The sequence below is a fragment of the Mastigoproctus giganteus genome, chromosome 8, assembly GCF_048544385.1.
Source record: "Mastigoproctus giganteus isolate SK-2022 chromosome 8, ASM4854438v1, whole genome shotgun sequence".
Classification (NCBI taxonomy): Eukaryota; Metazoa; Arthropoda; class Arachnida; order Uropygi; family Thelyphonidae; genus Mastigoproctus; species Mastigoproctus giganteus.
The window spans coordinates 155570277-155586434 of NC_143582.1; the positions used below are offsets into that span (position 1 = coordinate 155570277).

Genomic DNA, 16158 nt, shown 5'->3' on the forward strand with positions numbered 1-16158 from the left:
GTGCGAACTTATTTTCAACATGATACGCATCAAGATGTACCTTAAAATGGACCAAATTTAACAGATTCTAAAAATAAATTATGTGGCAATAAACTGTACACATCTTTTCACCGTGATAACAATTGCAATAGTCGAAGAAGAGTACCTTTGTACTGCAGATTTAATATGCGCTCATTACCAGCATGCATTTGTTTGCAAGCAACTAAACGTTTATAATCGGTGCTTGGCTCCCACAGATATTCTCCGACAGTGCCAATTTCTACAGAGCAAGAAAATAAAATAGTACAGAACACAATTACACATTAAATATGCGCACTAATTGGATTTGTAGATATAAGTAAATAGATTTGTAGATCTAAACAAATCTATTTACACAAATGGAAACGCTTTTAAATAACCCCTTTATAAAGTCAAATAAAATACGAAATAATTTTAATCCTCTAATATTGCATATTTAATTTTTAATGCAAATAAATCTTTTATTTCAGAGTTAGTACAGCGATATTTAACAATTTTTCTCTCTGCAACAAATCACCGTTGTTATACTAGCCTGTTTGCAGGAAGCACAACGGTATACAATGCATGGAAGTCGAAGGGCAAATACAACTCTAAAAGGAAGAAATACGGCAGAAAGTCTCTCATGGGGAAATTTACACTTCCCCAAAGAACACAGAAATTAAAAGCGAATTGTCTGTCAAAATAAGCCCGGTGTGCAGCAAATGACTGAAAAATCCAATTTAGGCAAGAAAGGCCCATTTATAACCGAATGGGCCTTTCTTGCCTAATTAGTATTGCGGCGGGAGATGAAGAATCTGAAATTTGGTAAAAGTGTGCCTATACGACAACCACTTCTGTAAAAAATCGAAAGATTCGATTCGAGTTTTGCCGCCAAGACTGGTGGTAGAGGGCGCTGTATCGTCCAGTGTGGCTCATGTGTTCTGAATGTGCTCCTGCTTTTTGAGATATTTAATGCGTTCATTGACAACCCCCTTATGTGTAAATATGTTTTCCTAGAAGTTAAAGTTGTGGTGAGTTCATAGGTGATTTTTTGGTTGTTGGGACCGTGGGGTTGTGGAATTATTTGCATGAGATTATATTACAAACTGAGTAATTGATTTCATAGTCGTACATTGCATTGCATAGTGCTTATACATATATCACTGAAATCTCCCATAGAGATACCATTATCCCATAGACTTTGTATGGATGATAATGGCGACTTGAAATATTCCATTTTTTGAAATTAGTCATGGAGACGGAAAACATTTACTAGCGCCATCGCAGTATTTTGACTTAATATCGTTTGTTCATTAGTTTACTTAAGCCTTCTGCTGGATAACATAGTGGGCTTGTTTGGGCTATCATTTCTCAATCTTAAAGTTGATATTTCTCCTCATCTATTGGTCCTTGGGACCCCGTTATTGGTAGGTGAGGATCTTATAAAAATACTTAATTTCAAGAATTTTTCTGGCGCCCTCAGGCTATTAGGGACTGAGATCTAGACACTGCTTTTCGAAGATTTCAGAACTTCCCTTCCACTTTCCATCCAGCTGGATAAGTGAAATACATATTAAACATAGACATATTGATATAACTCTGCCTTTAGGGTACTAATGAGTATCCTATTAGGATTGAGAAGACAAGTTTAGAACAAGAGGATAGACAATAGTCGTGTGGTTTTTTTTTTTTTTTTTTTGCCTACACTTATCTGACATGGATACTGACTTGGACCATGACCAAGTTAGGATACTGACACAAGATATTGACATTGAGAATTCTTCTGGATCAGAGTCTACGGATTCATCTAAGAAAAAAAAGGGATGCAGGGGGAAGAAAACTCCCAAAACTCCTAGAATTACTCAAGCTCGAGGAGATAAAAACATTGTGGTGGAGAGTCCCTCTGTTTCGTTGGCTTCTGAGCCGCCGATGGTCATTGTCGATAGTAACTCGATTCCAACAGAATCTTCTGAAGATCTTTCTCTAACAGAGGGATTGGACCTGGGTGGGTCTTTGAATGCTTCAATTGTATATGCGACGGTTGCCAAAATCAGGAAAGCTCTGGGAGAGTTTCTATCAAAGGATTCTAGCAAGATAACTAAGTCTGCCTCTAACCGCATTCATAGTCTATGGGCGGATCTAGAGGCAGTTACCACCGCAATCTTAATTGACAATGAACGACTTAAGACCAAAGCATCTGAATTGGAAATCAGAGCAGGTCTTTTGGACAAGATGATACAGATCCAACGTGATCTACATCCTCATAAGACTTTTACGGAAGTTGTTCGTGGTGGGACAAAGCGAAATAGACAGACTCCTGAAATAACAGAGATTCCTCTGCTAACGTCTTCAGTGGAGGTGGCAGCTTCTTCGGGCAGACCAATTGCTGGTGAAGATAGGATGGATTCCGGAAGTGGGATCTCTGATTCCGAAAACATACTAATGCTTAGGCCCTCAGCAGAATCTTCCCTGGCGTCTAGCCAGGATATCAGGAAGGCAGTTACTGAAGTGATTAAAAAAGATCACAAGGACATGAAAATCAAGGGTGTACGTCTTTTGAGAAATAAAGGTGTGTTGTTAGAGACAACAAATCCTGATGATGCCAAGAAGATCTCAAGTGCTTCTGCATTAAAAAAAGCAGGATTATCAATAGAAAAACCCAGATTGTCCGATCCTACAATTTTGATCTACGGTGTCCCAAAGGAATATTCTAAGGAGGATATTTTGGAGGATTTAATTAATAAAAATTTAAAAGACTTTGGTTTTAGCCAGGAGGAAGTTAAGAATGAGATTACATTCAGATTTAACTCTGGCACCGGAACCAGAGTGACCAATTGGGTTATTGGTTTCAGCCCACGCCTTATGGGACACGTGATTCAGAGTGACAAAATTTATCTAGGTTTCACGTCACATAGATTTCGTAAGTTTACACTTGTAAGCAAATGCTTCAGATGTCTAGGATATGGTCACAGTGCGCAGTTCTGTTCCCATAAAGCTGTATCTTGTGGCCACTGCGGGGGTGGAGGCCATGTTTTTTCTGACTGTATTCACAAGGAGGAACAACCACAGTGTGTTAATTGTAAACGTAGAGGTAGGGATTGTAATCACTCGGTCAGGGATAATAAATGCCCTGAGTATCTTAAAGCTGTTGAATTGACAGACCGAAGAACCAGACATGAATAATACAACGGTAATTGATTCAACAAGTGTTAACCTGCAATACGGCGAAATAAAAATTCTTCAGATTAATGGGCAAAGATCTCGTGCAGCGGCGGACGAGATTAGGAAAGCTGCTGATGATCTGGGGTTTGATATTGTATGCTTGCAAGAACCGTATTACTCTTCTCAGGTAGGGGGTTCAGCGTATAAAGTTATAGGATATCCAATTTCGGCAAGGATTATTGCCTCAAGTGACGATCGACCCAAGGCCGCCATAATTATCTTTAACAGTGAACTAGTAATAACAACTATCTCAAGTGAATGTTCTGCTACCACAGTTTGTATCCTGGTTTCCTCCAGGGACCAGTCGTTTTATCTGGTTTCCCACTATTTTCCTCCCTCAGAAGATATTCAGCCAGCCTTACACAGACTTGACAGGGTATGTAGCAGATTTTCAGCTAAAAACTTACTAATTACAGCAGATTTCAACGCTAAGTCTACACTTTGGAACAGCGGCTTTTCTGATGCTCGAGGCGAGCAGTTGGTTGATCTGATCTTGGATCATAATCTCTGTGTAAAGAACTTGCCAAATAAACCATATACATTCTCGACGACAAATGGTGAATCTAATATAGATGCTACTTTAACCTCCATTAATCTGGTGGATAGGGTGCAAAATTGGGACGTCAATCCGTATCTAATTAATAGTGACCATCGAGCAATCACCTTCTCGATTTTACCGGAGGATAGGCAAGTGAATATAACAATAAGGGATTTAAGGCGTTTTCGGATGGACAGAGTGAACTGGACCAAGTTTCGTGAATATCTGAATACAATTTTTAATGGAGATAACAAAGTAATCATTAACACCTTAACAGCAAAAGAATATGTTTTTCTGGTTCAATATCATTTATATCAAGCGATGGCCTACTCGACGAAAAGAAAACAGACAGGAAGAACTTCTGTCCCATGGTGGTCTTCGACACTAGCTGAATTGAGACAACAAACTCAACAAGCACGAAAAGCATACCAAAGGAATAGGCATCTATCGGACGCAGACACTCAGGCTTTGAAAAATGATTACAGAGACTTGAGGAAGAGGTACCATAAAGCAATTGCTGATAGCAGGCAAAATTGTTGGCAACGTCTGGTGAAGGAAACAGGAAATGCTGACCCTTGGGGTATAATCTATAAGCTTTCAAGAAATAAACTTTTGTGTGGTGAAATTTACAACACGATAATTAGAGAGAATCAAGAAACTTCGGACTGGGAATCTACAGTCGAAGGGATAGTGAGTAGCCTATTTCCGGAAGATTTGCCGTTTATGGACAGCCCTGATCAAGCGGAAATTAGACGCATTAATCGTGAATATAAGGGGACAACCGAAACTGCCATTTTTAATATGCTTGAGCTAGGTGCTGCAGTAGCTAAATTGAACCATAAAAAATGTCCTGGCATTGACCTCATTGAGAATCAAGTAATTGGAAAATTTTATGAATTCTTCCCTGAGATTTTATTAAACTTATTTAATAAATGCCTGCTAGAAGGGCTTTTCCCTCTCGAATGGAAGCTTGCGCTCTTAAAAATCTTGCATAAACCGGGAAAGCCAAAAACAAACCCCAGAGCATACAGGCCAATCTCTTTATTGGCAAATCTTGGCAAATTATTTGAAAGGATGATTGCCCCAAGGATTTTTAAATTATTTACAGAACATAATCTCTCCTCTGATTGCCAGTTTGGATTCAAAAAAGGACGTTCCACTGAGGACGCAATCTCAACCCTGCTGACTTACATTCAGGAGGCAAACAGCAAATATGTTCTTGCTGTTTTTATTGACTTTGAGGGCGCTTTCGATTCCCTTTGGTGGGAGAGTGCTCTCAGGTCACTGCAACTGGCAAAGTGTGATGACTACCTGTTCAGAGTCCTCAGATCTTACTTTAAGGATCGACAAGTTAGAGTATGTGCAAAGCATTTATCATACACGACTACCGTTTCAAGAGGATGCCCTCAGGGTTCAGTCTTGGGACCTCTCTTTTGGAATGCAGTGCTAGACCAGTGGCTCACGAAGGATAGCGATGAGTTCATCAAAGTTGCATATGCAGATGACTTGGTGGTGGCGGTGGTGCAGGGAGGATCAAGACAAATTCTCGAACAAAAAATTCAGTCAGTTTTGAATAATTTAGTGGCATGGGCGGGTTTGAATAAACTAAAGATTTCTGTCACCAAGACCAATTTCATGGTGTTTAAACACCACTTCGATTATGGAAGGCCGCCAAAGGTAACCCTATATGGTACTCAAATTCCATATGTACAGAACACCAAATATCTGGGTTTAACTTTAGATGATCGTCTCAGGTTTCATGTACATGTCACTAAAATCAATGAAAAAATCAAAAAGTTCGTAGCTGCAGTTGTTAGAATTTCCCGCAAGGAATGGGGTTTATCCAAAAAAACTCTGGTATTGTACTACAAGACGATATTTCTTCCCATTGTAGATTATGGTGCTGGTATTGGTTTGCGGCTGCTACCAAGGTTACAACTAAAGCCAAGCTTCTGTCCCTGCAACGTACAATGTTGCTTACAGTTATACGCGCTCCAAGGACAGTGTCGACAAATGCCTTACAGGTTATTGCAGGTACCATCCCCTTGGATTTACACATTATTTTCCGAGGTATTGTATATAACTTAAAGAAGGGAAGGGCGTTACAAATATTGAATATCACCTCTAATCCAAATAACAACATAAAGGAGGAAAAACGTAGAATTTGGGGCGAGCTTGTGAATTGCTGGCAGCAACGTTGGGATTTGAGTGAGTATGGAACCATTACAAGAGGCTTCATTCCAGCCGTAAGCTTTGCAATGGACAGGAGGGTGTCGTCTTGGTTTGCTCCCACCATGACAACGAGTTACTTAATCACTGGACATGGCTTAAGGGCCAAACTATTTGAAAGAGGATTAGAACCTGACCCCTACTGTTCGTGCGGTGAGGTGGAATCTTGGAGACATGTCATCCTTGAATGCGGACTGTATACTTCAGACAGGCAGGAATTACTAAATAGGTTGCCAAACCTCACGGAGAATAATTTACCTCTCTTGGTTCAGAGGTGGGACATCTTTGCTTTGCTTCAGGAATTCTCGGCCAAAGTTTTTAAAAGAAGACAGGAGCTAAGAAATCTATTGCAGGATACCAATTAAGGGAAGTGCTGCACATTTGACGACAGAACACTTCGTGTAATGTCATCTTTATAGGATGTTTCTTGTCTACAGCGAGATGATCTTCTGCTCCTGGACACCCAATTCAGGCTTGCATTTGTGGATGGACTCTAAAGTGGAGATAATGTTAATGTTTCTAAGTGTTAAGTTAATGTAAGTGTATGTATTTGCTATTTGCATGTAAATAATCGTATAATGTTGCTTTTTTTTTCAACAAGTGTACATTGTTCTTAGTTGGAAAATTTTTATTTTTATTTTTTATTTTATTTTTATTTATTTTTTTTTTTTTTCGCTGGCCTCCAAGTTTGGGCAGCCTTGGGGGCGGGATTGCTGGCACCTACCAGTATAGCACTACTTCCGGTAGGTGCAGGATTTGTGCATTACAGCACACATAGAGAATGGTGGATCCAGGTGTTAGTTAATCCCTGGTGGCGAAATGGCCTGAAATAACACTCTTTTTTTCAGGCCTGTCTTGCAGACGTTCTGAGCTTTCTCAGGAGTAAAAGGTGGAGATGGGCTTGTGTCTAGGAGCCACCCTTCATATCAGGACACACACAATCAATGTACAGAAAGACTACAGTATATATAAGAGCATGTATATAAATCTGTATATAAATATTGTATATAAATTGATTAATATTGTATGTAAATTGATTAAGATAACTTGAGAATGTATATACAGTTGTGTGTTAATAAATAAAATTAAAAAAAAAAAAAAATGCCGCCAAGACTGGACTGTGTTAAAAGATCATGTGGTCTGACGAGTTTCGATATATTTTTGCACCAGGCAAAAATAAGGCGTGAATTTCACGATGTTATTGTTGGAGTGAGGTGGCTTAATGACGAACCGACTACTATGGCCAAATTGCGTCTGTTACATTAGAGTGTTGAGCAACTTATAGAGTAAAATAAATTTAGAAGTGAGTGCATAAGTTGATCTTTTTTAGGTAAGTAAAAAGCTCTGATAACTGGCCTCTGCAACCTATGAAATATATCTTCACAGTTGCAGACATTCTAATTTAAATGCGATCTGAAAGATGCGATTCTGGCTAAATAGTAATACGCAAACTCAGCTCAATGAGAATATGCTTAACGGTAAGGAAATATAGTGCAAGCAATATGGTGGATCCTCCCCTAGAAGTAAAAAGAGATCCTTAAATGTATGGCCAATTCGCGCTCTCACAAGCACGACCTCTTCATGCCTGTTTGATTGGAAACTGGATCCTCACAGGTGTGGATTCCGTTTTATTTCAAGTGATAATGATTCTAGAAATGTCGCTAAATTATTAATAACATTTTTCTTCTCTTGTAATATGGTATTATATATTATCAAATATCGATGTTAGCAAATCGATGCAAAATTTAAGTACATCAGTACCAACAATAATAAAACTGTTACATGAATTAAGTGAGTATTTTAAAGAATCTAGAACAGATGATGGTTTCAAAGTATATTAAATGAAGCAACAGCTATTGCTAATCAAATAGACTTCGACACTTGTAGATTTACAGAAGTCTCAATTATACGACGACGAAAAAATGAAAAGAATGTTTCTTCATGAACGTAATTATGAATCTATAAATTCGCCTGAAGCTTCATATATAATAAATTTTTATTATTTCATACTAAATATAACAATACCGTATTAAAAATAGAGGACAGATTCGAACAAGTGAAGGTTCATAATAGTTTTAATATTTTATCGGACCTTTATTCGTTTCCAATCTCTCCATAAAGAAACCAAAGTTAAACATTGTACGTACTTAAAACTAATTTGTTGGATCCTTCTTTAAAAGAAATTGCTATTTACTTGTGAGAAGAAAAAGAAAACGTGTCAATTTTTATACAGCCAAACATGAAAGCATATGTTTATTTTTTCAAACGATCTTCTTGCTATGTTTCCCAATGTTTCTATTGCAATACGAATATTTCTCGCTCTTCCTGTCACCACAGCACATGGTGAGCGTTCTTTCCCCAAATTAAAATGGTAAAGACCTATTTAAGATCAATAGTGAAGCAAGAAAGGTTAACAAATTTGAGTCTCATTAGTATTGAAAAATAGTTTCCAGTTTCAATATTTATGAAATTGTCAACGATTTTTCAATAAGAAAATCAAGAACAACAAACATTATTCAGTTATTTACTATGATATTATTGTATTCTTCTTCGTTATACGATTTATATGTATAAACATAATACTTTTGCATGTAAACCTTTCTCTTTTTTTTTCTAATTAATTTTTAATTTATACTTTTTATTAGTTGTGATTGTGTAAATTTCGTTGTCAATAATTATAATTGTATTACTTTCGTTTTTAATTGTCATTATATGAATAAAAGTACAAAATATAAATATTTTTGAGGGGGCTCCAAATTGCGATTGGCACCCGGGCGCCACATTCCCTAGGAACGCCCGTAAGGAACTTTGGGATTATGCATTCGTGCGTTTAAGCACCAAGGAAACTAAGGCTACGCGGCATCGGTATACTATCTGTAATTGAACTTAGACAGACGCACTGCTTCTGCCACACATCCCCCGGTGAAAAAACCATACAACCTCAAACACTAACTCAGCCATGTTGTGAACAAAGCCGATAAAAATACTCACGTCATTGAAGGAATTAGAACTCGGGCCTTTTTCCACGTAACGTAGAAAGGCAGCAATTATACGTACTACCCATGAGAACAATAAAAAAAGTTCTTAAGTTACCTAATTATCTCACAGTTGAAATGTTAACTTTTGTAATTAAAACAAAACAGGGCTGAAAATACAGATTGCTCACTTACCATTGAAACCTCCTATGACAAAAAGATAATCTTCTATGACGGCAGTGGCAAAATTACTGCGTGGACTTAACATATGAGGGATTTCCACCCAGTGATCATGACGGTTATCATAGCGTTCCACTGTAAAATGAATTAAAATATATCTTTTTAAATTTTTTTGTTATGCGATAGTTCGAGAGAGGAGTGAATCAAGAATTATATGTACATAAATATATACAGTATAAAGATCACTATTTTTAAGTATACTCTTTTCGCACTTATAGATACTATGAAGAAATACAACATATCAACCCAGTTATTAGCTTACACGTTCCACATACAGAAAAAAGGAACCAAAAAAAAAAAAATTAAAATTAAATATTGTAAAGAAATAAAAGTAATTTAATTCTTTATCGGAGACACCTTAAAGAAGGCAGATAGTTTCTCTGACCCTATACAAAAATGTATGCCAATCACGAACTACGATATTTATAAAGAGTACCAATCTTATTACTAAGACCAAATGAATGCAAGGAAGTCGACTTCTGTTGAATACACCACCCCCCTTCACAAAAACCCGAATATTTAAAAAATTTCCATTCTCATAAGGTAATATGAATTAAAATTTGTCTTTTTAAATTCTTTTGTTATGTGATAGTTCGAGAGAGGAGTGAATCAAGAATTATATGTATTTAAGTATTCCAATTCCGCGCTGAACTTAGGCAGACGCACTGCTTCTGCCACTTCAAGAGGCAACTTATTCCAGTGGTCAACAACCGATTGCTCACAGTTAAGATTCCTGAGATCCAGTCCTCCGTAATTCTCTGAGATTTTATATTATAATCCTTGACTTTTGTTTCACCTACGAGAAAGAACATACAACTCCCACCTAAAACTTTAGAATCATAGCATATGACAATGGTTTTCGTTATTTTATTTTATTTATTTAGTATTATTTTTTATTTTATTTTTTGGAATTAGCTATGACAATGTGAGGTTTAATATTAAAAAACCACACTACAAAGTATTTTAAGATAATTTTTTTTATCCTTATTCTTCTTTTGATGCCGTCTCCTATTGGAGGTTGGCGTTCACCAACGCTGTACTTCTCTTTCTGTTTGCGCGAGATGAAAGAGATCCTCAGCTGATCTGCCACTCCAGTTCCAGATGTTTTTCAGCCAAGAAAGCTTCCTCCTCCCCACTCCTCTCTTTCCCCCTCTATTATTAGTTCAAGAAATTTATATTTCACATTTCTAAGGATGTATCCTGGATAGGCAGTTTTCCTTCTCTTCACTAAGCTCAACAACTTGCGTTTTCTTCCTGCTCTTTTCAAGACTTCAATGTTGGTGATTCTGTCTAACCAAGATATTTTTAGCTTCTTTTTGTTCATGCTTGATGTTTTCAGCGTCCAGGTTTCAACTCCGTATAATAGTCTAGACCATACATAGCACCTAACGAATTTCAGTCTGATTGACAGATCTAGAGCTTTGTGACACAGCATTGTTCTGTATTTTGTAAAGGCATTTCTTGCAACCTCTATTTTTGCTTTTATTTCTGCTTCCAGACTATCCATTCAATAACAGCTCGACTTGACTTACTGGAGATTTACTCACAATCATGTATTTGGTCTTGTTGATCTTGTTCTTAAACCTATATCATTACATTTGTTGTTAGTACAGTCCAAAATCAATCGAAGGTCTATATTTTTTGCGAATATACCAGTATCGTACGTTATTTATCAGCTGACCATTTATTTTAATTTCTTCTTTCCTTTTCCAAGATGCATTTTGGCAAATAACTTCAAAATAGATGTTAAATAGCATGGGCGAGAGAATACAACCCGGCCTTACCCCTCTTTTTATATTGATCTCGTCAGTTTCACTCTCTTCGACACTTATAGTGGCTGTTTGATTCCAGTAGATTGCTTTGATGAGTCTGATGTCCCGTTCATCAAGATCTAGCTTTTTAAGTGCTTCTACAAGCTTTACACGTTGTACCCGATCGAAAGTCTTTTCAAAGTCTATGAAGATGATGAATATTATCTTCTGGTTTGTTTACATTTTTGTAATAACACGTTTATACCCAGGAGAGCTTCTCTTGTGCCTAGTCGGCTTCAGAATCCAAATTGAGTGTCAGAGATTACTGATTCACATTTTTTTGTAAATCCTGTTTTGGATTATCCGTAGCAACATGTGGCTCATCAGACTAACAAGACGAAAATCATCACATGAGGTGATGTTGTTCTTCTTTAGAAGAGGGATGAACGAGGACCTCAGCCAATCGTTAGGTAGTGTTCCATTTAGATATATTTTATTGAACATTTTGGTTAGATCATTCAGATTTTCTTCATCTAGAAGTTTCACTATTTCAATTGGGGTTGATCTGGGCCAACTGCCTTGCCAGTCTTTGCCACTCCCAGAGCATATTTTTCCTCAGACTAGAATTTCAATGCCTTCCTCCACAGGTATTTCAACATTTACATCCTATCTGGCATCATCAATGCCGGACAGAATGTAAAGTTCTTGATGCAAGTTTCCCACATCTTCTTTCTGTCATCATCTCTTAAAACCAATTGATTCTGGACATTTTATATTGTGCATGGCATCCTTTTGTTTGTATTTCCTGTTAATTCTTTTAGCTTCTTATGTAAATGAAATTAGTATGCCTTCGTTCTAATTCTGCTATCTCTGTTGATTTTTCTAGCATCCACTCTTCTTTTGTTTCCTTAATTTTCCTCTTTATAATTTTTTTGATCTGCTGGTATTTAGTTTGAGCACCATTTTTGAACTTCCTTCTTTCATCCATTAGGTTTAGGATCTCTTCTGTCAACCGCTGCTTTTTTGCAGGTTGTTTTTCATCACTTAGAATTTCTTTTCCAGTAATAACGATCTTACCAAACTCCCTTCCATTCGTCATTTACATCTTCAGCTCTTACTCTGCTGTTTAATTTTATGTTAAGCTCTTTACTCATTTTTTCTTTCACAGTTGAGACCTTGAGTTTTTCACAATTTTTAATCTGCTTGTCTTATTCCTTTCCTAATGGATCTCAACCTTGCGTTGATAGTTATGATAGGAATCAGCATCCGCACCAGGGTAGGTTTTGGCTCCTTTTAGACTATTCTTCAGTATGCTTATTTATCAGTATGAAGTCAATCTGATTTCTAACTATAGTCCCTGGAGGATTTCCACGTATAGAGCCGTCTGGAGGAAGTTTAAACCATGAGTTTGCTATTATCATGCTCTCCTCTTGATTGAACTGTATGAGCCGATTTCCTCACTCATTTCGTAAACCCAATCCAAAATCACCCACAATGTCAAGAACCTTTCCATCGCCGAATTTAGCATTAAATTCTCCCATGATGATATTTACTTCATGTTTTTTTGGTGTCACTTGTGATGTCTTTCAATTGCCTGTAGAATTCTTCAATAACATCATCAGTGTTATCCGCTGTAGGTACATATATTGGTATCACATTTACATTAACCGGGTTAACCTGCAGTTGCAGCATAATGATGTGATTCGAATATGGAATAAAAGTAGCTACTGATCTCTGCCTCTTATCTTTCAGCTCACCGGCGATCCAGCGTCGAATAATATTAGTAATTCCAAACGCAAGAAAGACGAATAACAGGTTGTCGAGTGGAATCATTATTCGAAAAGAAGACACCCCAGTTCCAATACTCAACGTCCTGACTTTCAATACACAACTAATTTGCCAGTCTCAGTCTAAGGTTACCAACATTTTGGAGTTCGCCCATGCATTCCAAATCCATTACAAATGCCAAAAGTTTGGTCACCCCCAAATAACGCTACATATCCAAACAGTGGGTCTAAAATCATTCAAAAAGAGAATTTATTGTAAAATCTCCACATCGTCCAAACTGCAAGAACGATCATCCAGACTCTTTGAAATCGTGTGACCTATGGAAAAGTGGGGTAAAAAAACACATGACCAACAAGCAAACCTTTCATAAAAATACACAGATTCATCTTCTCTCGGTCAACTCCAATCAGTGAAGAACTTTACGATGTTTAAAATATAAAGAAATACTGCATCATTATCATCCTTTCAACGATTTGGGCCAGATGGCCTATTGCGGTTTCAGCCCATCTTTTCTTCGGACGTCCTGGATCTCTCCTTCCAACTGGCTAATATTTCATAATCTTCTTTGGTAATCTTGCTGGATGCATCTAATCCAAATAATTAATCCCATCTCCCTCTGTGTTTCTAGATTCTGTCTATTATTAGATAAATACCTAATTCTTACGAATCTCAGAACTTTTCTTCTTGTCCAATAATCTATAGCCACTATGTCGGCGAATAAATTTCATTTCAGCACTTTCAATCCTTTTCTCATCTTTTGATTTAATTGTCCAAATTTCACTTCTATAGAGTAAAGTGGGTCTTGCTATCACCCTATAAGCTTTTATCCTTGTATGCTTTTGAACTTTATTCGGTTTTAGGATACTGTCAATTAAAACTGTATCAGAAAATTGGAAATTTTTAATTCTATATCTTTTTCTTCGACATAAGAAAGATAACATCCAAGGTACTTGAATGAATTTACTTATTCCAGAATGGTATTTTCTATTACTATTTTACTTCTGATTGGATAATTACCTTTAAGTGCCATAATTTCAGTCTTTTCATTTGAAATTTCCATTCAAAATGTTTTAGCAATATTGTTTAAGGTAAAAATTGGTTTTTGAAGTTCGTCTTCATTCTGAGCTATTATTATTTGATCATCAGCAAATAATAAAGTATTCTATTTAGTTTCTCGATCAATTTTAATATCATAATTGATATTATTTTTCCATTCGTTGACTACTGCATTTATATAACAATTAAACAGACATGGTGACATTGGGCATCCTTGACGGACTCCACGATTATTGATTTCCATTCAGTTATACCAGAGTTAGTCTTTATTGCAATTCTGTTATTATGATAGATATCCATTATAGCATTTAATAATTGATTAGGGACATTTAATTGTTTCGAGATTTCCCACAATCTTCCTCTAGAAATCATATCTAAAGCTTTCCTGAAATAAATAAATGCGAAAATGTGTTTCAATATTATAATGAGGGTTGATTCAGCCTTTTGATAACGATTTTGATGTTTGTTTGTTTGTTGTTTGGTTTTTAGGAGCATTAGCAACTAAAGCCATATTGCTCCGGGATATGAGGTGGTCATTCCCTGACCTTTCCGCATCGTCCGTATTTGGTGGTGACGGGCTCGAACCCCGGTCTAATCAAAATGCGTGTGCTACGCACTGCTGCTTCTTCCCACCTGGCTACGGAGGCGCCACGATTTTGATATTAATCCTGCTTGTTTGGGTTTTTTTTTTTTTTTTTTTTTTTTTTTAGGAGCATTAGCAACTAAGGCCATATTGCTCCGGTGCGGTGGTCATTCCCTGACCTTTCCGCATGCTCCGTATTTAGTGGTGACGGGCTCGAACCCCAGTCTAATCAAGAAGCGTGTGATACGCACTGCTGCTCCTTCCCACCTGGCTACGGAGGCGCTAATCCTGCTTGTGATGTATGGCAGCAATGTATTTTTTTCCCGCAGGCGCAGTTCCAAACCTTATTAACAGGTGTATCAATTGTAGAAGTTGTTTTAATGTCGACATGCCTCGGAAATTGGACCCATGGTTGGAAGGTTACATAATTGCACTTTCCGAAGAAGGGTACAGTTATGCGAAAATTATTGATAGGTTCAAGTCGAAAAATTTTAGTGTATCGAAGTTCGATATCCATAAGGCTTTGAATGGCAAAGGAAAATTCCACGAAGCTGCTGCAAGTGGGCGGAAAACACCGAAGAAACTGCAACCTGCTCCAAGTCGAACGAGGGAGGTAGTACTAAAAAAGTGCAGTCGCTCGTTGTCGGTGAAAATCCAAAAACCCAAAGAGCTATAGTGTCAAGAGTGGGAGCATCCCAGTCAACCGTTTGTCGCATAATCAACGAAAATTTGCAACTGGAGAAGAAGCACACGTCCCTCGTACACCACCTAGGAGCAAGGCATATTGCAGAGCGGCGGATCAATGCTCGAAAACTCTACGAAAAATACCTGGCAGCTGAAAGGTGGAAATTCGTAGCAACATTGGACGAGGCGTGGGTGTACCTCTCCTATTGCAACAAAATTCGGGCAATTTATTACTATCCACAGGGTGATAAGGCCTTTCCAACATGGGCGCATCAGTGCAAGGAAAGTTTTGGCTGAGGTTTTATGGTTGTAGCCTGTTTTTTTTTTATAACGGCAAATTTGAGTTGCGTATAGAGTCGCTAAAAACGTGAAAGTCAACTTAGTGTATTACCGGACTGAAGTTCTACAGCCGTTGTTTGAACGTGAAATACCTACAACGTGCGGTTCTGATGCTAAAAAGGTCTGGGTGCACTAGGATAAGGCGTCCAGCCACAGTCACGTTCCACCCGTGCTTTTTTGCGAAGAATGGAAGCGGTGACAGGTATTCGTTCGATCCCGCTTGAAGATATACCTGTTAAATCACCTGACGCCGCACCCATGGATTTTTGAGCATTCGGACTTTTGAAAAGAGCTCTCGGAAACCGCCGCCCCAGAACTGTTGAAGATTTGTGGAAAGTCTGCCGGCAGGAATGGGACAAGATCGACTTGGCAGTTTTGCAGCGGGCTTTACTTCAATATAAATTGCGATGCCATGCGATAGTCCATGAGCAGGGAAAACAAACAGAACACAACCGGTGGTGGCGGCACGGAATTTCGTAGTTTTAAAGGACTGTCAAAAGGCTGAATCAACCCTTCGTATTCTTTGTTTTTCTACATTAAAATTTTTAATGTAAAAGCTGGGTCAATACAGGATCTTCCCTCCCTAAATCCATTTTGTTCTTCATATAAAGCAGGATCAATATATTTCCGTAATTTTGCTGACAATAATCGTGCATATAACTTATACCCAACATTTAGAAGGCTTATTTCTCTGTAATTCTCACAAGATCTGTCACCTTTTTTTAAATACAGGAATGACAATGGCATTTTTCCAGC

General features: G+C 37.6%; 1 protein-coding gene across 1 annotated transcript in view; it reads right to left on the minus strand.

Annotated features, from left to right (window-relative positions):
• LOC150081937 (kelch-like protein 10) overlaps positions 1-16158 on the minus strand; it is a 103571-nt gene that overhangs the window by 38170 nt on the left and 49243 nt on the right. The window contains exon 6 of the mRNA XM_090380373.1: positions 9157-9276. Coding sequence (XP_090236499.1) covers positions 9157-9276 — 120 coding nt within the window. The remainder of the gene's footprint in view (positions 1-9156; positions 9277-16158) is intronic.